This window comes from Oncorhynchus masou, chromosome 13 (genome assembly GCF_036934945.1).
Source record: "Oncorhynchus masou masou isolate Uvic2021 chromosome 13, UVic_Omas_1.1, whole genome shotgun sequence".
Lineage (NCBI taxonomy): Eukaryota > Metazoa > Chordata > Actinopteri > Salmoniformes > Salmonidae > Oncorhynchus > Oncorhynchus masou.
The window spans coordinates 56,087,803-56,111,500 of NC_088224.1; the positions used below are offsets into that span (position 1 = coordinate 56,087,803).

Consider the following 23,698-nt stretch of genomic DNA (forward strand, 5'->3'; position numbering starts at 1 on the left):
ATATTATCCATGTCCTTGTTCAGCCAGGACTCCGAGAACTGTAGGACATTACAGTTCTTCAGGTCCCTTGGATAGGATAGTCTCAAACAGAGCTCGTCCAGTTTGTTCTCCAGTGATCGTACGTTCGCCAATAGAACAGAGGTTGGAGGCAGGTTTATTTACCGCCGTAGTTCTATTCCGAGTGTCGGGGTGTAGGGCCTGGTTCGTGGTGAGCAGCATGTCCAGCACCGCCGACTCGTTGAAGTAGAAATCTCCAAATCATCCAAATCGAGGTTAGTGGTCGCTTTCTGATGTCCAGAAGCTGTACTCAGTCATAGGAAACAATGGCGGAAACATTATGTACGAAAAGAGTTGAGATCAGTGCAAAATAACCACACAAAATAGCAGAATTGGAGTCCGTAACCAATTGTATTACATAAAAAAATCTACAAGTTATTAACTTTATTAAATGAACCACTGTTATTATATTAACTTTTGTTACAGAACTTTGTCCAGTGCAAGGGCATAACCACTACATTGCGGTTTTTGATTCGGCCTAGGAAAATTAACTGTCTGTGGATCAGTAGTGAGCTGTATGACTGAATGATGTATTTTGTTTCAAGTTCCTCATGTCATTTACGGTACAATTAATAATTATGTCTGACTATGGAGCCATAGGTTTAACACAATCTACAGAACAGAGTTCATGGATAGTAGCCCTTTCCTGCTGTCAAATTACCTAGTGGCCTCATGGGTGGAATGCTATTAATATTTTTCATAATTTCATATTTAATACACTTTTTTTATTAAAAAATTTTAATCCATTTTTTTCTATTTCAAACAGTGTTGTTACATGTGATGTAAATAAAGTGTAATATTACGATGCAAACTCAAAATGTAATACATTTCGTCTCTATGTCTGACATGGTACAGGTGTCTTCTTTCTTTAAGCACATAACCGTGTGCGTGAGGTGAATATCTTTGTCTCAATGTAGATTTGTTCAAGACTACCAGGAATCCCTCAGTGTACCTCTGATTTAGCTCACTGCAGTAAAATGTTGAAGGGTGTTTCATTTATGCTACAATACCTGCTTCTACCAGCTTCAGTTTTGGATCTCACAAGTTGACATTATTGGAGACCAAACACTTAATGGATTGCTTTCCTGTGTATTCTAATTAAGGCACCATAGCAAGGGGACATAACATGGAAATCATACTGATAAAACCCCCACCATTTACACTTTCAACGGTCTGTGCGGACTCTCCGATTGGAACCGCTACCATTAATGGTGATGGTAATCATCATGTCTTTATTGTTTGTGCTATTATTTGCTTGGCAAACATCTTGGTCTAGTGTAACCTCCAACTCTCACTACCGTTTACTGTTTATAGATGACGTGGTTAAATCGCACTCACTGGTCGAAACAGTCTCACAACCATAAACTGGGTTCAAATGCAATGAAGAGCACATTCTATATGGCCAGAGAGCTGTCAGACCCTCTTGAGTATTCCTCACAATACTATTCCAATACAGAAGAGGGGAAATAGTCTGAATGAATAATGTCTTCCCCTTTTGGGGGGTCACACTTTGTTCTTTACTCATCTCGTATCTTTGTCCTACTTCCTTTATCATAGGCACTCTGTGTCCGTCCCAAAATAACCCCCTATTCCCTATTTGGTGCAATATATAGGGAATAGGGTGCTATGTGGAACACAGCCTTCATCTTTAGAGGCATCCTTCCCACAATGCACATTGTTTCTCCATGATGGTCCCTGCTGAGCCATTGTCTCGTGACACAGCACCTTTCACAAATCTTGACAGCCTTCACATGTCAGAGAGGCACAGTATCTGTGTGTATGTGTGTGCGTGTGTATGTTTGTGTGTGCATACAAGTGCATGTGTGTGTGTGCGTGCGCGTGCAAATGCACGTGTGTGTGTGCGTGCGTGTGCGGGCGCGTGCAAGTGCGCGTGTGTGTGTGTGTACCTTCCCTGCCCTGGGTGACCCACTAGAACATGGGTTTCCAAACTTTTGACTTTAGATTAGCATACAAGGAGTTTTACTATAACTGCTGCAGCGCATGATTGGACGAACCAAGTTTAAAGCCCCTCCTCTTCGCATCGGAGATAACATTCAAAAAGTTTTCAAGGTATTTTCCTGCAAATGTCATTGGGCAGAGACACACCTTTGCAGTTTTAAAGCTTAAATTACAGTACAAAACAACATTTTAAGGAATAAAAAAAGTATTGAGTTGAAAATTGGATCCTTGTTAGAGTACTGTGGATCCCTGTTAGCCTCCCAGGCCCAGTTGTGCGTCTAAGGGTAGCCTGTATTGTCGTTTAATAAGATTACATTGTATTGTAATGCACCCTGTAAAATTGTTTAACAGACCTCTAGGCCAAATTTGTTTCATCTGTTGTTGCTAACAAAACATGTTTTTTTTTTTTTAGGACAACTCATTTTGGTCGGGGGAGATCTGGCCGCGGACCACCTGCAGTACCTCCACGGACCCCCAGGGGTCTGCAGACCCCAGTTTGAAAACTCCTGCACGAGAAGACAATCCCCCGATGCCCTCACGACCAAACAAGGGCTGGCCCGGGGCAGGTTCACACAGAGGCTTCTCGCTGATCCCGTTAAAAGCAATTAGCGGTGTGTTGACTCAGTTGTAAAAGCCACAGTGTTCCCCTCCCCAAGGGTCCCTCCCCAGCCTCTCTCAGAACCAGGTGTACACAAACAGCCCTCTCTCAAACCCATGGATGAGCTGGTGGTCTCAGCAGGGGGGAAACTTCCATCATCAGGTGATAACAGGAACAGCAACTGACTGTTGAATTTACACTACACTTTTAGAAAAGGGTTCCAAACGGGTTCTTCGGCTGTCCCCATAGGAGAACTCTTTTGGATTCCATGTAGAACCCTCTATAGAAAGGGGTTTACATGGAACCCAATAGGGTTCTTCAAAGTGTTCTCCTATGGGGACAGCTGGAGAACCATTTTAGGTTCTAGATAGCACTTTTTTTTCTGAGGGTGTAGATCTGTTGAAACTTGTAGGTTCAATCTCAACGTTGTCAAGTGTAACTGATGCTATTAAATGGGCAAATCCATTGTGAATGAATACATCTTAAACTGGTACAGGGAAGCATCTAAAACCGATTTGGAGAACATCTTATCACTGAACTGGAACATAACACCCCACACAGAATATGAAGACTGGTGCCATTGATAGTATATTCAATGAATTCCATATATTCAATATTATTCATATCCTTCAATTAACCTTTCCATCTCCTAACCCTATGCATCCTAGCCCTGCTGCTGCCTAATCCCTGAGCCAGGCATCGTGAGTGGGCTGAAACCCTCATCCCAGCCATCCATTCACAGATAGAGCCAGGTGAGTAAATGAGCAAATAGTGGACACAATACCAGTCAACCCGATCATCCACTCTCCTCTCACTCTGAGAAGCCAGGCATTGTTTTGGCCCTGGCTCTGGATGTGAGCGATCTACCTGAGCTAGTCGTCCCCCCCCCCCCCATCCCTCACCCTGGTGGGTCATTTATCTGCAGAGTCTCCCACTGGCTATCTGGATAACACAAGGGAGGGCTAGGCTCACTCAGACCAGAGGCTAATTCCTCTCTTAGCAGCCGGCCGACTACAAACTATTATAGAGACGTTTTATGTCTTGGAAAGGTGTCTGAGAACACCTGGCTTCGCGTACTGTGTTGAGGGAGTGAGAGGAAGCTTCTCCTTATGGCAGATGGGTATTTTTGGCTTGTTGGCTTGTTTTACATGCAGCGCCTCGAAAAGAGTCATAAAGATCTTATCTAGGCCAAAGAGAAAATGTGCGCTCATTGAAATATAGAATTAAAATATGCTTCAATGTGAATCACATGCCAATATTGTATGAACGGTCATTTAGTGCATATTTTGTACGTTTGCACATTGTTTACTGTAGAGTTACATAAAATGTTGATGTACATCCCTAAATGGCAAAATGATATCGTAGATACAAATGTCCAGCTGACATTATATTGCTGATTAAATGTGTACTATTCTATTACTATCCCTATGACTATTCTAGTATCAGATGTTATCAAGCACTGTCTATATCCATTCAATAATCTATCCACTTGTGCCTGACAATCTCTGTCATTGTGGAAATGATTAGTTAACCCACTGCTGTTTCTTTACGATTATCCCTGGGGATCTGTTCGCACACTGTCTCGGGCTGTCTCCCCAACCAGTGGTCACCCCATCCCCAGCCCCATGGCCCTGCTGCCCACCCACCATATTGAGCAAACAGGACAAGCAAACAGCGGGGAGTGCCTCAGATAGGTCCCCCCTGCCTCCGCCCAGAGCCCGGGCCGTGAGCAAACACTCCAGCCTGCAGAACAAAGGAGGATGAATAATCGGAGGGAAATGTCAACGTTTCATCGTGGCTGCCCTGGCCCGGTGAGTTATCCATTAACCACAGGCCGAGGGCTCTATCGCAGGGACGCCTGAATGTACCCGCAACAATAGAGAGTGAGAGAGAGAGAGAGAGAGAGAGAGAGAGAGAGACAAACACCATTGTAAATACAACCCATATTTATGTTTATTTATTTTCCCTTTTGTACTTTAACCATTTGTACATTGTTACAACACCGTATGTATACATAATATGACATTTGTAATATCTTAATTATTTTGGAACTTATGTGAGTGTAATGTTTACTGTTCATTTTTATTGTTTATTTCACTTTTGTATATTATCTACTTCACTTGCTTTGGCAATGCTAACATATGCCAATAAAGCCCATTGAAATTGACAAAAATTGAGAGAGGGAAAGGGAGAAAGTGTGAGAGAGATTGAGGCAGAGGTGAAGAGACAAAACGTGTGTTGAAGAAGTAGTTGAAGAAGTGAGACACAACATGGGGTGAGAGAGAGAGAGAGAGAGAGGGAGAGAGAGAGAGAGAGAGAGGGAAAAACACGATTCTCATTAGTATTATTGTAGACAGACACATTACCAATCATCCTGCACCGGTTAGGGGAGTATAAGGACTGAACCAAATCTATTACTTCAAAGCCAAGTTACATAACAGTAAGTCATGCTTACCAACAATGTTACCAAGTGTTTATTCAATTCTAATGAGATTTTGGACTATTTTGTGGCAAAACCGAGTAATGACTTTGAGTCTGATGCTTGTATTTATGACGATATATCAAAGAACTTGATAGTCGGCTGTCATCGCAATGGTCCGATCACAGCCCTGTAAAGGCAGACTTTGTGGGTGCATCTACTGTATATCTATCTATAGCACTAAGTGTGGCCGTATCAATGTCCACAGTACATCACTCCTGCCCCCTCCCCATATAAAGCAATATAAGATGCAATTAAAGGAGATGTAATTATAGTTTCATTGGGTATGTATAGTGTACAAAGAACTTAGTGTTGGTGTCTCTCTCTCCGGGTTCGAGTAGGGAAACATACCAGGGTATTTATTCCAGAGTGAGAGAGAGAGAGAGAGAGAGAGAGAGAGAGAGAGAGAGAGAGAGAGAGAGAGAGAGAGAGAGAGAGAGAGAGAGAGAGAGAGACAGTAGGGGGAGAGAGAGAGAGAGAGAGAGAGAGAGAGACAGTAGGGAGAGAGAGAGAGAGAGAGAGAGAGAGAGAGAGACAGAAGGGGGGAGAGAGAGAGAGAGAGAGAGAGAGAGAGAGAGAGAGAGAGAGAGAGAGAGACAGACAGAGAGTGTGAGAGAGAGAGAGAGAGAGAGAGAGAGAGGAGAGAGAGAGAGAGAGAGAGAGAGAGAGGGAGAGAGAGGGAGAGAGAGAGAGAGAGAGAGAGAGGGAGAGAGAGAGAGAGAAAGAGAGAGAGAGACAGACAGAGAGTGTGAGAGAGAGAGAGAGAGAGAGAGAGAGAGAGAGAGAGAGAGAGAGAGAGAGAGAGAGAGAGAGAGAGAGAGAGGGGGAGAGAGAGAGAGAGAGAGAGAGAGAGAGAGAGAGAGACAGTAGGGGCGGGTTGGAGGTGGGGGGGGACACTGGAAATAAGACATCTGATTCATGAAGCGGATGTTTTGAAGGAAACTGTCTAAGGACGTCGCTGCACCAACTGTACCTTCCAGCGGCTGTTTCTGTGCCGGTCTGCTTCCCAGGTTCCTGAAGTATAACTGTGATGATACACATGTTATTTCTCCTATTTAAATGGACTGGAAAGCATTGCCTTAACCAGACTCATAATTCTCCCATTGATAGACTTGTGAAGCCTGTGTCCAAAGGCCATCCAGCTGGTATTTGTCATTTGCGAGAGATGTAAAATTCAGTAACCTCCATTTATTACCTTCAAATAAATGGTGATTTCCTTCTTAACAATACAACAACAAAAAGATTTAAAGAAACGTTGCATTGGGTCAATTGAGGTGTTTGCGCTGGGTAAAGTCTGAGAACTTGTCTGACCTGTGGAAGTTCAACCATAACCTTTAAATTGCCACTCTATGCCACTCTATTCCACTCTATGCCATTCTATTCCACTCTATGCAACTCTATTCCACTCTATTTCACTCTTTCCTATTTATTCTTCTATTTATGTCGAATGTGGGGAAGGTTTTTTTTCCACATTTTTTTCAGTGCGAACCAGAGAGAAAAAAAACTGTAAATGAATCTGCGTTATTTATTTGGTTTGGAGCCCTGGACCTTTAGCAGTGAAAAATCACCCACCGTATCACTAATTCCGTCTCCTCCGGCTGCCTGTGGAATTAAAAGACCCCTGAAAGAAATGCTGAACAGAACCAGCCTGTGTGCCCTGCCCTGCCGGACATGAAGGATTTCGGCAGCCATGTGCAAAACCACAATTTTTGTCCCTGACTACTGCCCTCTTCTGATAGAGTGGCCTGAATCTTATGTGGCCACTCATAGTCCATTCAGAATAATACTCTCCTCTTCACCTATTACCAGAAGATAATTCTCAGTGAGTAGAAAACCTCCTGAATCTTTGTGTGGAAAAATCCATAGAAAATCCAGAACTATTTTTGTTATTTATTGTCTTACACGTGGACACCACCAATTGGCTAACTCCGTTTCAGGAAGAACAAGTGCAACATTGAAGGACAGGTCATAATACCGTCTCTACACAGGGGAAACAAATAACACCCGCCAGCCTCAAAACAGCAATCAGAATGGCCCCCGTATTGACAGAGTAAAGCCAGAGAGATACAAGAGGGACAACAGCATCACCTGATTCATGCATGTAACATCAAAAATCATCTGGGGTTTGGACAGTGTGATTATGCTACGCCATGGGCACACCTCCATAAGACATAATGGCGAGTGTGAAAAAAGGCCAGTACACAAAGAGGCCTTTCTAACGGCACACATTACTGTGGTAGAGAGAGAGCGAGAGAGAGTGAGAGAGAGAGAGAGAGAGAGAGAAGCCAGTGGGTTGTGTGAGGGATAAGTGAGGGTGAGTCATGAATGAGTACACATTGTTAGCACAGTTAAATATCCTCGCATGTTCCTGGAAGAAAAAAAGTCTTACGTGACACCAGGATGCAAGACAGCTCCTGAGAACAGGATCACCCACCCCTCCCTGCAGCCTGCACCCAGGCCTCCAGCTAGCTGCCCCAGGCCTTCTACCTCCTTTACTGTCTACAGAGAGATTGTCATTCGCCTCAAAACTGGCCCCAGGACTGCTTTTTGGTATTGGACATTTGTTTTTCAATGTCAAACTCTTTGATTCAATGCTTTGATCAGATGTTTGAGATGTCATTTGTATTGTTGAGAATGACAGCTACCGAAAAAGATAGTAGAGCAAAGATCAGACTGGTCTCACAGACTAGACGTAACATAGTAAACATAAATCCAGGACACTGAAATTAGTAGGATGTGTTACGTTTGGTGTGGTTACAGAAGACAGAAGGTTGCTTAAGGCAACAAAAAAAAGGGAGGTGGTTGGTTAAGGTGGATGGATGGTTGTATAATGCAAACGTCTAGCAACGCGAAGGTTGAGCGCTCAAACCTCATCACGGACAACTTTAGCATTTTAACAACTTTGCAACTACTTACTACTTTTTAATTACTTACTAGCTAACCCTTCCCTAACCACAATGTTAACCCTTTTAGCTAACCCTTCCCCTAACAATAAACTTAATCCCTTAACCTTACCATGACCTTAATCTTAACCGTAACAGAATAATACGAAATGCTCTGAGACCATGTTGCAAAGATAGCTATTCTTATTATAGCTAGATACATTTCTGTTGAAGGCATTCAGTTGTACAACTGACTAGGAATCCCCCTTTCCCCTTTCCCTTTGGTGAATAAGAAATACTGCATGGAATTAATTTTATGCTGTGGTTTATCTCTAAGTGAATCGAGCATTGCTCATCATTGACGTGATAGGTCTGTGTGTCCTGCCTACTGTATGGGAAGATATGGGAAGCAAGAATCCCTTTCTCACCTATGTCTTTCATTCGGGATGTGAAGTAGTGATGTATGTTCTGATGATCAATGATTATGTTTACCGCTTCCAGGCGGAATGTGGCACGGCTAGCTTGTCCTCAGATATACTGAATCCCTCCTCTCGAATCCCTCTGAATCCGAGCGTCTTTGCCGAGCTAATCTTTATTTGGCATTTAACCGCAAGTCTTTGAATAAGGCACACAGCCCATTTACGGGAAACACACAGGGCACCATCACACCCAGCCACCTCATGCGTCCAAACCTTTTCCAAATTGCTGTGCACGAAGCAAACCATTTAGAGATTTATTTAAAAAAAAAATAATTCTACTCCACGACAACCCCAGTAGCTAAAAAATGGTCAGCGGTGAAAAATAAGTTTTTCTAAATATAAACCCGTAAAAAGGTAGCTTTGTAAACCAAGGTGGCTTGAGAGAGTGAAAGTGAGAGTAAGAGACCTTCTCCCTGCGGCCTAACTGCTAGGATGGAGCCAGGGGTCGGATTTTTTGCCCACTATGAAAGGATTGATTGTCCCGGGTCCCACAGAGCCAGGAAAGTTCCCCCGGCAGTGGTTAGGACCCTATCTGCCAGGAACGCAGAGCGAGAGAGAGGACGCAGAGAGAGAGAGAACCAGCACTAGGTATGTCAGATACCTTTCAAGAAAAATACCTTTTGAGTTGTTTATAAATGCCTGCGTCAAAGTAATCAGCACGCACCGTGTGTTCGGGGCCATGTAAAATACAAAAGAGCTCTCAATCTGTTTGTTTTGACAGAGAGGAGTGAGCGGGGGTGGGGGGTGAGAAGGAGAGAAAAGAAGAGGATAGATATTTTGGGGTTGTACATTCCACTTTGAAAAGAACATTCCATTGATTGTCTGTTGAGATGGACAACATGGCGTACATGTTTTCAGGCACTTTGTAGCTGTCACAATGCAAATATCAGAGCCTGAGGGAATGTGGATGGTGGACTGGGAGCCAAGGTGTCTCAATATAATGAGAGCCTGGGACCCTTCTCTTCCACTAACTCGGAAGGCCCTGTAAGGTTTAGAACACTGTACCAGTCCATGTCCATATTAGATCAAGCCAGTTCAGTGAGAATTGGTCAAAGTTAATTTGATAGAAATGCCGTTTTAGGAAAAAAACATACACAGTATAGATAATCATGGCAGTTCCAGAAACAGAATGGTACTGAACATTGTGTCCTAGCTATAGAGTCAGGACTCTGCAGTACTCTTGGAAATTGTGGTGTGTGGAACAGGTGCTCGAAGCAAATCTCGCTGACACTCGATGTTGTTGATGTGAGAATACACCTGTTCCACCAGTGCTGTGAAAACCTTGAGTTTGTCTATGGTGCGTGAGACGTTCTGGGCTTTCGTGAAGTCCTGTTTGTGAGAGAGCCATCAACTCAGGAGCCTCATTCATCCCTTTGCGGCCCTGCTCCCTCCCCTGCTTTTTTTGTCCCCCATCCTCCTCTTCCTCCCCGTCTCCTGACCACTGGCGCTTATGGTGCCCAACAGCACGAAAACAGACTAAGGGAGAGGTGTGCGAGACGGGAAGGGCCACGAGATGAGTGGTGGACACATCCGTGACAAACACATGGTGTTCAAAACAGTAGTGGTATCCAACATAAAGTGCTGCTCTACTGTTAAAGCTGTATCCTGACATGTTAAAGGGGATACCGTATATGTGTTGGTGGGATGACATTGTGTACAATAGTAAGGTAAATGTGAGTCAACATGTTTGTGAGAGAGAAAGAGAGGGAGAGAGAGATCAGAGAGAGCGAGAAAGAGAAGAGAGAGGTCAGAGAGAGAGATCAGAGAGAGGGAGAGAGAGAGAGAGAGAGAAACTCAGAAGAAGTAGGAGTGTGTCTACATAGGTCCAATGAGAGTGAGTGTGATTGATTGTGTATGCTCGGGACATACTGTATTGTTGCTGGCAGCCCTTCCTCCCGTCTTTCTCGCACCCTCCTTGTTTTTAGCCCCTCGCACCGGTAACCCGAGAGGCGGGCGGCATGCCTGTAATATGGCCCAGCTGGTTCCTGATGTTGCTAATTGGTGCAAACGAGGGGGGCCTGTGATTGCGTGGCCATGAAAACAAAAACCCCAGTAACAGGCTCGTGACAGGGTGGGGGACCCAGGCTTCAGGGGCTGCTTCCACCAAACTGTGACCTCTCACTCAACCAGGGCCCAGCGGTGGTGGGCGAACGGGGACTCCAACCAGGGACTCCAACCAGGGACTCCAACCATGGACTCCACAGGCTCTTATAGATGTACAGACACAGGGAGAGGCTTTTTACGGACTTACTCAATTTAGAGTAATCATTCTGCCTTTAGGTGTAGACATGCCTAACATCCTTATACAGCCATAACTGTCACCTGAAGTGAGCTTTTTATGATCATGTAATAACCGAGGGGTGGTAGGCGAAGTGTCAGTGTTTTTAGCTAGACTTTTGCCAAGTAAGTGATGATAAGAAAGATCGTAATGATGCTGATGGGGATGAGTGAATACCGCCAGTGTTATTGATGATAAGTCGATTCCGGAGGATTGCTAATTTCCAGGGTAATATCGTCACCACACAGAAACAACTGACAGAGCTCCGGTATTATCCATTTGTACAGCTGGATACACACGGAGGCCACTCACTTTCAGTGTCTGGCTCAAGTTCTCGCACCCGTGTGACAACCTCTAACCCTCTGGTCAAAAGTCCAGGTCGGTCATAATAGCCCTACTACCCCTTTTTGTCAGTGGGTCAGGGGAAACTGGTGTGTATCAGATACGGGACGAGACAGAGAAAAGCTTATCTGATTGGACTGAGTAATGAGGTCACATGCTGCAACGGCAAAGGGGCGGGGCGTATATGTCACTCGCACACCTGGGATGCAAACGGCTCATAAGTACTGATAATAACCGCTTGGAGACGTCGGGTAGGTTGGGTGTGTCAAAAGTCCAGAAGTCCTTGTTGGGTTCCTGAAGTGTTGCTACCTCCATCCCTTATCTACCAGTGCTCACTAGCAACATGCTTGGAGAACAGGAAGAGGTTCTCTAGATTTAATCAGATCATTAAACGTGGTCTAAAGCCTGTGAGATCTTAACTAGATCCTATCTTGTCTACAATTGAGCACATTCAGATTATTGTTGTAAGGATGATAAAACCCTTTTCAAAATAACCATGTGTTGTGCTATGTATAAGGGCCATGTGTTGTGCTATGTATAGGAGCCATGTGTTGTGATATGTATAGGGGCCATGTGTTGTGATATGTATAGGGGCCATGTGTTGTGATATGTATAGGGGCCATGTGTTGTGCTACGTATAGGGGCCATGTGTTGTGATATGTATAGGGGCCATGTGTTGTGATATGTATAGGGGCCATGTGTTGTGCTACGTATAGGAGCCATGTGTTGTGATACGTATAGGGGCCATGTGTTGTGATATGTATAGGGGCCATGTGTTGTGCTACGTATAGGAGCCATGTATTGTACTATGTATAGGAGCCATGTATTGTGATATGTATAGGGGCCATGTGTTGTGCTATGTGTAGAGGCCATGTGTTGTACTATGTATAGGGGCCATGTGTTGTGATATGTATAGGGGCCATGTGTTGTGATATGTATAGGGGCCATGTGTTGTGCTACGTATATGGGCCATGTATTGTGATATGTATAGGGGCCATGTGTTGTGCTACGTATAGGGGCCATGTGTTGTGCTATGTATAGGAGCCATGTATTGTGATATGTATAGGGGCCATGTATTGTGATATGTATAGGGGCCATATATTGTGATATGTATAGGAGCCATGTATTGTGCTACGTATAGGGGCTAAGTGTTGTACTATGTGTAGGGGCCATGTATTGTGCTATGTGTAGGGGCCATGTGTTGTGCTATGTGTAGGGGCCATGTATAGTGCTATGTGTAGGGGCCATGTGTTGTGCTATGTATAGGAGCCATGTATTGTGCTACGTATAGGGGCCAAGTGTTGTACTATGTGTAGGGGCCATGTATTGTGCTATGTGTAGGGGCCATGTGTTGTACTATGTGTAGGGGCCATGTATTGTGCTATGTGTAGGGGCCATGTGTTGTGCTATGTGTAGGGGCCATGTGTTGTGATATGTATAGGAGCCATGTATTGTGCTACGTATAGGGGCCAAGTGTTGTACTATGTGTAGGGGCCATGTATTGTGCTATGTGTAGGGGCCATGTGTTGTACTATGTGTAGGGGCCATGTATTGTGCTATGTGTAGGGGCCATGTGTTGTGCTATGTGTAAGGGACATGTGTTGTGGCTGATCATGTCCTTATTCTCCAGGACCTCCAGAGGACAGAATCTTAATTGTGGTGGTGGTGGTGGTGGTGGTGGAGGTGGAGGTGGCTTCACCCAGGGGAAGCAGGGTGGGTGATGAACGCCTCTGGAATGTCCGCCGCCATCTGGGGTCCATGTGGACGTGGGGGCCGGCACCGGCCCTGGCCCGGCGGGAGCAGGGGAAGAGTATGTCAGCCCCGGCTAGACCTTAAGACAACACGGCCAGGTCTGACAGCCACTGTCCACTGCCTCGTAAATCACCGGCCACACTGTCGCACACTGTCTCTCTTACCCTGCAGCGAGAGACTGCTTTGTTTGGACTCGGAGAGTGCTGTGTTTTTGGAAAGGAAGAAATAAGCATTCCTCCCTCTGACTGAATGTCCTCGTCAAAATGTGTCAGCTCGTCTGTCGCAGTGTTAGTACCAAGAGGCAAATGAGGGTTTATGGACGTGTGAGCGACAGAAACTGTATCAGATGTACGGAGGGCAACTATTACAGGCCATACCAACAGTATGTGGTAGTTGGACATCAGCCAAGACATAAGAGCAGACATAAACTCCTACGTGCCGAGTTAAAGCCAGAGGTATGACTGTGGTACCGGGCTGGCCATGGAACTTTTCTCTCTGTATCTGTTGACTCAAAACTTAGGCCCTGATCAATCCAGTAGCTTTCCTTCTTTCTTTCTCACAGGGAAATATAATCAGTCCCCTTCCCTGTCTCGTTCTCTCCCAGTCCTGCTTTATCAGGAGCCACTTCAACAACATCCACAACCCAAAGAGCAAAGTCCAGCGTATTATCTCTGCCTCTGTCTCTCCCGTGTGCACTCGCTGACAAGCCTCCTATGCACAGCACAACATACAGCATGCTGGAGAGAGCTGGAGCAGGATATGAAGTAGTGGGTGACAACAAGCACAGTCTAAAATAAAATATATATATCTATGTCCTGTTACCACACTCTAAGAAAAAAAGGTGCTATCTTGAACCTAAAAGGGTTCTTCGGCTGTCCCCATATGAGAACCCTTTGAAGAACCCTTTTTTGGTTCCATGTAGAACCCTTTCCACGGAGGGTTTTACATGGAACCTAAAAAGGGTTTGACCTGAAACTAAAAAGGGTGCTCCTATGGGGACAGCCGGAGAACCCTTTTGGCACCCTCTTTTCTGAGAATGTATACCAATATAAGCACAATGCCTAATGTACACTATCTACATTAAACATATGACAAGGCATGTTTTCATAGTCTTCATTCTCTAATGTAATTATTATATACGAGATTACATTATGAATGTAGGCTATTATAACTATTATATAACCATTATAACTGTAAAACTTTAACTGTTAAAACATGCAATATCACCATGTTCTATTTCACAGGGCTCAAACGTGTAATATTTCAGTACATGCTTCAAAGGGCAGCTGCATTCAAAAGTGCAGTCATCCCACTTGCGCAACAAGTCTTTCGTTATTTCACAAACGTTTTCCTCCAACAATCCAACACGAGAGTATAGCCTGAGGGTTGAACTGTAAGCCTCGGCTTTTTCTTTCTTCTCTTTCCCTGCTTAGGAAATGTCAACAGGATGCAGCGTTGCATCCAGGATACAGGATACAGCTCTCATTTGCATAGTACATCTTAAAGGGATGAGCCAGGAGCCACCCTTCTCTCTAGCTTTACCTGTCACATACACAGGTAACAGCCAAAATAATGGAAACACTTGAGTAAATGGGAGAAACAAAGTATCTTGAAAGCAGGTGCTTCCACACAAGTGTAGTTCCTAGGTTAATTAAGCAATTTACATCCCATCATGCTTAGGGTTATCTATCAAAATGTTTGGCAGGCTATTATTTGGGCCAATATTTTTGGAAAACATGGCGATGCCCCAATGGGATGATAATGCCCCCATCCCCAGGAAACGAGTGGTCACTGAATGGTTTGTTGAGCATGAGAATTATGTAAACCATATCCAATGGCCGTCTCAGTCACAAGATCTCAAGCGAATTGAACACTTATGGGACATTCTGGAGGGGCGCCTGAGACAGAGCTTTCCACCATGGAATTTCTCTGGGAAGAATGGTGTCGCATCCCTCCAATAGAGTTCCAGACACTTGTAAAATCTATGACAAGCTTCATTGAAGCTGTTCTGGCCCAACACTCGATTAAGGCGCTCTATGTTAGTGTTTCCTTTATTTTGGCAGTTACCTGTACATATGAGTAGAAAAACATAGCCAGGTTATAAGTATCCAACATCAACCGCCTGCTATGACAGCTTCTAACATCCCAAATTGAGTGATGGCTGACAAGCCAGGAAATCCAAAGTGCATTAAGCAACAACTTAACTGAGGGTCCAGTACGACGATCGTGACACATAGAGAACATCCGAAAGTGTTAAAGTATGTTTTTCCCCTGTGTGCTCCTGGCAAGCGCATTAAATTGCTGTCACCAGTTCCTGTGCCTCAGGTGAAACGTTTAACAAGAGCAACTACGGTGGAGTTTCTCTTGAGAATTACATTTTAAGACACTATGCAAGACTGTACCCTCTGGGTAAAACTGGATTGAGTCGAAATAGTTGACTTGCTATTTTCTTACTTTAGTGACGTGACTTGGTTGAATTGGCAAAAAGTTATCAATTTGTGGTTCATATTTTTGTCTCATTATGCTATTCTCAAAAGTGAACCGATTCTGATCATCAGTAGTGTTATGCTCATACAACTATCTGAGAGGTGTTTGAATGGGGTTATCATGCTTCCCAACAGACTGCAAAACCAATCACAGCTAATATATGGGGGTGTCACTTTGTTGCAGGTTAGTCATAACTGGGCAGGGCTCTGTCGCTTGTTCCCAATGCACCTTTGTGTAGCTGTGGCTGCCATATCAGCTAAATACTAGCCTATCTTATCAAACCAACTGCACCGTTTTGTGTGAAATATGACGAACGGCCATAGATTCCCATGAAAACATTCAGACCAGAGAGAGAGAGAGAGTGTGTGTGTGTGTGTGTGTGTGTGTGTGTGTGTGTGTGTGTGTGTGTGTGTGTGTGTGTGTGTGTGTGTGTGTGTGTGTGTGTGTGTGTGTGTGTGTGTGTGTGTGTGTGTGTGTGTGCGCGTGTGCGATCTACGGTCAGCTTCAAAGGCTTGCGACGTCACACTGGAGAATGGTTTTGCACCCCTGCGTGACAACTCCGAAAACACAGAGCAGTGTTGAGCAAGAAGGCTGTGGAGGGCTGTCCTACGGTCAATGGAATGCTGGTCTCTACTGAAACTCAACATAAAGGTCTCCTCCCCCTGGATGACTCCTTCTTGTAGAAGGTGAATAACATGCAGTTATACCCCCTCCAAGAACAACACAGAATGTGTCCAGTCTAATATGATGCAGAGATGTCTTCTTTTTGGTCACACAAAATCATTTGAAGGAAACTTTTTTTTTTTATCAAACTAGAAAAAGTCAATGTTATGAAGAAAATTTGTGAGTTTGCTAAATCTGTGTCTGGAAGTGCGTTACAGATCACAAAGAAGTATATGTAAGAATCTAAGTTAGGGTAGCCTGAACTCTTTCAAATGAGTTTTCATTTCAAAACTTTAATAGTTACAGCGTTTACTAGGGACGCAACTGTTTTTGTTGTCACATAAACACTCCAAACAGCCTACCCAACCACTCGGAGGCGTCTGCATGGTCCTAAAGCAAACCAATGATAAAAAATGCAATTTCAGAATGTGAGGGAGGACATGTCCCCCCCGTCCTCAGTGAAAGTTGCGCCCCTGGCATTTACTCTAATATGCACACTCATGCAAATTAAAATAATCGATTGTCTAGGTTTATTGCAAGTGAGAATAGTCTATTCTGTCGAGTTGGAATGGTGTTATATCTTACAGTACATTACCTATATTCAGTATCATTATAAGTAGGCTATCTGCAACTTTAATATGCTGTGATCTGTAATCATCGTGTATGCTAATGCATGCACATGTTAAGGTTTACATTAATTAAGTAATATCATGGTGTTTCCTGAAGTTGGTTTGTTGTTTCTAGCCTGAATGGCTAAGAAAGCAGTGGCACTTTAGATATCATGGTTTGCCGCCCTTGACTCACATGCCAATTATGCAAATGTTTAATAGTTCTAATTTCCAAATGATCAAAAAAGATCAAAAATCTGAACGGAAGCAACGTAATTTACACTGGACCAGACATTTTGACGTTTCACATTTTAAACACTGTTTTTTTTTATTAATTATGAATACAGGAAGTGTTTCTATCTTCCTGGAAGTTGTTTTTGTGTTTCTCGCTTAAATGGTTAGTAGTATTTTGAATGTCTACCCATTGACTCCCACGTTATTAATTGGGCATAAACATAATCCAAAACAAAAACAAAACAAACTGCAAATGCATCTAACAAGTTTGTAGAGTCACAAGCTTGATGTAGTCATTGCGTGCAATGAATATGAGACCAAATACTAAAACATACACTAAAGTGCTTTCATTTCTAACCGGTAAAATAGATGTGTATGAAAATACCCTCAAATAAAAGCTGACATTATGTACTGTCGCCGAAACATTCTCACATCTAAAATGCTGGAATATAGAGTCAAATTTAAACTGTTTGCGTCACTGTCCAAATCCATACGGAGGGGAGTGTACTGAGTTAAGATTATTTACAGTCAAAGTAGGATATCCTAAAAACAGCAAGACAAAACAAAACTGCAATTACAGATTTTTTAATACCTAGAATTATGCTTTTTGTTCAAATGTGAAGGCACCCAATCCTGATTGAAACACTCGGTTTGAGATGATTCACTGGCCATCAGAATACAGTAGTGTCTAGAAGCCAGTTTATGTTGGGGCCAAAGGGCCAGCATGAGTTCCACACTGTTTAGTCTAACCTACCCAAAAGTCACATACAAGAGTAATTTGGTACTGTATTGAGCCGTTTCAACAACCCGATAATTCAGCGGAACCTGTCAATCCTACAGCAAGACCTACATCATAGAGCCTCTGTGTTACCATCCAATTGTAAATAATAATAAATAAAAAAATTAACATGTAAACGACATATCAGATGTATTTTAATTTTTTTTTCACAATACGTCTTTAAATTATTTGAAAGGATTTTGTAAAATAACATACACCCATTTCATCAAGTCTATAGATAATCTCACGTATATATTTACCTCAACGCAACAGACAACAATCGTGTTTCTCCCCAATGTTTTGCTTTTTAATAAGAAAAACATGAATCATTCAAATCACAACATTCAAACCATGAACAACAACCTCACAATATATACATAAACGTACTTTTCCAAGTCTGAAAAGCCACATAGTTTAAATAACAAGTCTTTAAAAACTAAAATACAAGAAATAAAAAAAACAGTATTTCTGACCTGAAACTCATGGTTTATATTTCAAAAAGTTTTCCTTCAGTAAATATTCAGTTATTGGTCCTCCATTACCAGAACATCTTGAAAGGCACTTTGAGGATGAGGGTTGCGACATAAAGCTCAATGTGGCATTGACATTGTTTACAGTGGTCCAATTCTAATTGACCATTTGCAGTATAAAAAAAAGGTAATTACATAGCATTGTTGTAACATACACTATCAGGGCCACCCCAGCTGTGCAAAATGGTGGGAACTATTGTGCAAAGTACTGTATGTAAATGGTCCTCTTACTGCATTTCCATTCAACTCCTATCTTAGTAACTGACATACCATGGCTCCTCTCCCTCCTAACCCTTGGTATGTTGTGTAGTATAATGTGAAGCCATTCCAAAACATCCTATGCCATAAAGACCTGTGGAACAGCAGGCTCTCATCATTGATAATAAAAGGGTCATCTGGAGAATAAAATATGTTTTAAAACAGACCAACAAAGATGAAATTAGATCTACCACAGTTTCATCCCTTTTTAAACAGACTTCACCCCCCCCCCCCTTAAAATGGATACCTGGTAAAAGAATACAAGAAATGGCTCTCTTATCAGTAAAAACAACATCCTTGCACCACTTGTAAAAATGAACCATGGCAGCTCATTTGTGTTCACGGATGTGTATTTGAAGAGATTAAAACAGCATGTTAAGAATAGGAATGAAGTATCATGCTCTAAAACACAACAAGAATTCCCTGTAATGCAGTAACAACTGCCCCGAAGCAGTAACCTGAACCTTTTCTCACTCCCACAATCCCTCACATTGTTTCATGTCACATTTGTTTTGTAACGCGTCTACACAGCACTGTACAAGATATATTAATTTTCTTCCCTTCATAAATAAATGCACATCTCCTTTCCCCCACTCCATCTATTTACAATGTGTACAACCCAAGTAGTCCTGCATGTCTGTCGAACAAACTAAAACCCAGTTTGAAATAGTCTAAAAATGGCACAAAAAAATGGCAAAGGGGGGTGTGAATTTACTTCAGTGTGAATTTATGAATGTGTCCATTTAAAGACTTGATGAATGGGTGTCTATCCAGCACTGGGTTTTTACCTTTGTCTTCTACTTCATGTATCTGCAGGGTTTCCCTGATCAACTGTGTATTCAGCTCTGCTAAATGTTATTTTCGTCCCTTTGGCCCCTCGTGAGTAGACTTTCAATGGCAGCCACCTTACACTTTGGGATTTCAAGGCTGCTAAAAGTCCTTGTCAGCACCACTTGGCTGTGGTCCAGAGGCCCCCATGTTAGGAGGCATTGAGGACCGACCGGCTGTAGAGGGTTTGGTAGTAGGCCCCAGAGTCCATGACCGAGGGTCCGGCGCTGTCGTAGATCTGCTTGGCGGCTATCGGAGAGGAGGAGGCGTAACTGTTGTAGGCCATCACGTGGTCCTGGTAGGTCTTCAGGTCCATCTTTTGCTCGTTGGACATGAGGTTGGTGATGGAGAAGGGGTGGTTGAAGTTGTAGTGGGGATCCATGGCTTTGAGAGGGTCGTTCTGCAGGTCCAGATTATGCATGGCGCTGGGGAGGAGATGGGGGCTGCCTCCCATGACCTGGGAGTGGAGGAGAGGGGTGGTGGAGGGCACTGAGGAGGTGATTGCCACAGGGGTGCTCTGGATGTGGGACTGGGGCTGTGGGGGGCAGTCCAGCTGGACCATGCTCCTCTGCTGCTGCTCCTCTGAGGAGGAACCAGGGTGGGAGTTGTCAGAGTGAGCCGAGTCGGCCCCCTCCGAGCCCCCCGCTGGGCTGTGCTCCTCCATCAGGTTGTCTCCATGGCCCCCTTTCCCAGAGCCTCCCTCCTGGGTCTTGCCAGACTTCTTCGCAGCCTTTTCTTGATCGATCTTGAAGCGCTTCTGGCGGCGCAGGTAGCAGCCGTTCTCAAACATGTTGCCTGAGTTGGGGTGCAGGGCCCAGTAGGAGCCCTTGCCGGGCTTGTCGGGCGAGCGGGCCACCTTGACGAAGCAGTCGTTGAAGGACAGCGAGTGGCGGATGGAGTTCTGCCAGCGCTGCTGGTTCTCGCGGTAGTAGGGGAACAGGTCCATGATCCACTGGTAGATCTCGTTGAGAGTGAGCATCTTGCTGCCGGACTGCTGGATGGCCATGGTGATGAGGGAGATGTAGGAGTAAGGTGGCTTGGCGTGGGTCAGTGAGCGGCGGTAGGGCTTGGGCACCTCCTTGGCCCGGTTGAGGGAGGTGGGAGAGGGGTAGCTCAGCTGGCTCATGGGCTGGCTCATGTTCTGGTAGTGGGAGAGGGAGCCTAGGGAAGGGCCTGGGGAGCCCAGCTGGGAGAGAGAGCTTGGGTTGAGGGATGAAGTCACCGGGGACAGGTTCATATGGTTGGCCCCTCCGCCCATGGACGCCAGTTGACTGTTGAGCCCAGAGCTGCCATAGCCCATGTTCATGGTGGCTGGAGAACCAGCTGGGTTCAGGTTGATGTAGTTGTTGAGGGTGCTCATTGAGCTCATTGAATTCATGGCAGTGGGAGAGGAATACATCTGAAAACATAACAGAAAATGGTTGATTTAGTCATTTAGAAACTAAAAATATAGCTAAGTCGGTTTAGACAGTAAATAATGTAATTTATTTTGTTGTGTCCAAAAGCCTTTACTAATGGAAAGCATCAATGGTCAATGATACCATTGGAGCGAAAGGGACATGGATTTCACATATCATTGTTAAACCTGAAAATGCGTAACATGCGCGTCATGGATTCTTTCCCTTTCATTTAGTGGTTCTCCCTCGTCACTACTAAGTGCTCCAAAACCAAGGCAAATAAAACAAACGTTTTAAGAAACGTTCCAAAATATCTGACCATCCGCTAACAGTTACAATACACGTTTAAAAAGGATTACACAGCCGTAAACTACATAATCATCAAAGTATCCTAATATTTATTTGAGAGCATATAAAGTTGATTAAAGACAGGATTTAATTTGCCATTATTTTAATCACGAATTTCTTGGGGGAAATGTATCGTTATTTCAACTCTCCGAGGTAGCCAACCTTAATCAAATTGACTGATAATTTAATTTCCGAGATGCTTTATCATTCACATAATTTGCATATTTAAATAGTATAGTCCATAAGTGTTAGTATAAACAGACTAGGCAATTAATTTAAAAAAATAAGGTAGATTTTATGTAAACAAGCCTCTAAATGTCACATATACAATTTCAACAGGTCGCACAAGGACAAACTGAGCCAAATCCTATCACATCAGTGCTAAATGTTGAATTGTAAAATTCTAACAATACTAAATCAAAGATAAGAAGTTGCAGCCACAATTCTGGAGTGATAAATATCAAAATCAATCCAATGTGTTAGTAAAATACTGAGCTTTCGATTCAATAACTTACTTCTAAGAAACTCTAGAATAGACTTTAAAGAAACAAATATCCAGCAACCACACACACGCACGCACATATGGTAGATTTATATAGAAAAAAAACGTGTTTTTACCTCAGTGGCTTCGCTGTAGAAGGCATTCCACTCTGGCAGTTCATGAGACTCCATCTTCACTGAGCTCAACATCCCAAATACAACTTTTTATAGTAAGAAAATATATTTGAGCGAATGAAAGACTGCAAATCCTTGTTTGAGTTTATAATAGCTTTGAGTTTCTGCTCAAAATTCAGGACTTCAGCAAAAGGAGTCAAATTTTAATCCAAGATAACGAAAGAGTTCCACTGACTAGATTGAAGACTATAATAAAAATAATCAAGAACTAAAAAACTTTTTTTATACAATGCTTCCTCGGGCTATGAGTGGGTCTTCAGTGAAATGTCAATATTTATACGTCGATTTATCAATCATCCATCGTTTCATAATCAAGATTAACAGGTTATTTATCTAAAGCGGACGTGCTCTTTGGGAAACGCTAGATCCGTATGAAGTCCGGAGAATGCTCCTGTGCAAGCCCCGGTCCGTGTGCGTGAGTCAATGTGCTGTGGGCAAGTGGAGGAAAGGTTGGACGTGGCCTTCTTAAAAACTCAGGTAAGGTCCCGCCCCATAAGGGCATTTGAATATCGTCCAAGGTTATTTGAATATCGTAAAAAGACGTCTCTTGCCCCCTGGTGAGGGTGTATATTGGCCGGGGACAGACACATCCATCTCAATTGCAAGCATGCATCCTCCATTTCTTGTCTAAAAACTCCTACTTAACCGTCTCTGGATGCAGACACTGATTGTAGGCTATTTTCATAATTTATTTTACACCACTATTATAACCTCATAAGTAATTTATCGATTTAAATGATTAGAATATGAATGTATAAAGGATGGCTTAACACAGTCGTCTTCTGATTGACTTCAATTCGCAGTCAAACTGACGATCAATATGTAACTCAATGGCAATCAAAGACCTTTATTTGGCTCTCATTTTAATACACTCGACCAAAGAAAATATCAGCTCAATAGGTCAAGATCTGAAATGAAGGAGGATTATTGCAGGCCTTGATGAGGTATTGATGTGGACAGGGGTATAATCTCACGGGTTAAGGTCATCAGTGGGAGGTCTGATAAGGGAGCCTGAGGTGACTGACAGTTGGGAGAGCTGTTAATTCCCGCGACAATCACTTCTCTGGAGCTCTAACGGCTATATGGAGGATGATGAGTTGCTGGGGAACTTGGACTTCTCAGAAACACGTTGGTTCCCAACTCCCATAGCCTCGTTATAGGTCTGCAAAGTTTTAGTCCAATTGAAGGCCACATTAACGAAAATGTGTATTATACGTGTGCATTACAGGTGTACATGTTAAGGTAAATTAAGTGAAGAATATATTGGCCAACCAAAATAATGAAAAACAAATAATGTAGACCTAATCCAATGTGTCATGTAGGACTATACTTGGCCTGATTCAGAATACACATCTCGTTGTCAAGCGCAGACAGTCAAATCTGAATGTCAATGCATTTCTTAATTTCCATGAATAGAGCTGTAATGATGTGCATAGGTGGTCAACAGGATTAGTTGAGAAAAGCTTTAAGGAAATTACGCAGCAAGGAGACGTCGCGTTCAGCGCAATACGTAGAAATGGCTTACTTCGGGACAGTTTGTTTAAAAAAATAATTGAATGAATGAAAAACAGCATAAGTATTTTAAAAGTTTCAAAACAACAGAATCCGTTTATTCAGTCATCTTTTTTTGATTTCACAGTAATATAAGCAGGACTATAACAAAAGCTTGATCTCGATCAGGCCTAATGGTTTGAACACTTCCAACGACTTGCGCCTTCTTGCAAAACGTTGTCAGCTCGATTAACACATTCAATGGGATAACACATGGCTGTCTGTAATAATAGTAATTAAGCTTTATAGAACAATGCTTTCCTAACCAAGTATATACCTAGTATCTATAAGCAACTCATTTTTAGCACTGATTTGAACAATTATATTCAGGCATGGCCCAAAATTGAATTGAACTGTTTCCCATGGCCAAATACATATAGCTAAGCTCAATTGTCTTGAATCGAAGGCCAGCTATGTCGATAGATATAGATAACCCGTTCAAAAAATGGTTCTACAATATGGAGAGCTTTGGAGGAATATGCTGCGCGCGCTGAAACGCATTTGAGTAATGAGCA

At 43.2% G+C, this 23,698-nt stretch overlaps 1 protein-coding gene across 1 annotated transcript; it reads right to left on the minus strand.

Annotated features, from left to right (window-relative positions):
• Positions 1–17,729: 17,729 nt before the first annotated feature.
• LOC135552624 (hepatocyte nuclear factor 3-beta-like) lies at positions 17,730–22,058 on the minus strand. Its single transcript, XM_064984346.1, has 2 exons — positions 21,576–22,058; positions 17,730–20,611 (listed from the first exon to the last, which is right to left on the minus strand). The coding sequence occupies exons 1-2, from the start codon at positions 21,645–21,647 to the stop codon at positions 19,364–19,366; spliced, it is 1,320 nt and encodes a 439-aa protein (XP_064840418.1). The 5' UTR covers positions 21,648–22,058; the 3' UTR covers positions 17,730–19,363.
• Positions 22,059–23,698: the final 1,640 nt, after the last annotated feature.

Coding starts and splice junctions, on each gene's coding strand:
- LOC135552624 (XM_064984346.1), bottom strand. CDS start 21,647: ATGTTGAGCTCAGTGAAGATGGAGTCTCATGAACTGCCAGAGTGGAAT. Junction 20,612..21,575: donor TCTACAGCGAAGCCACTGAG/GTAAAAACACGT, acceptor TTATGTTTTCAG/ATGTATTCCTCTCCCACTGC.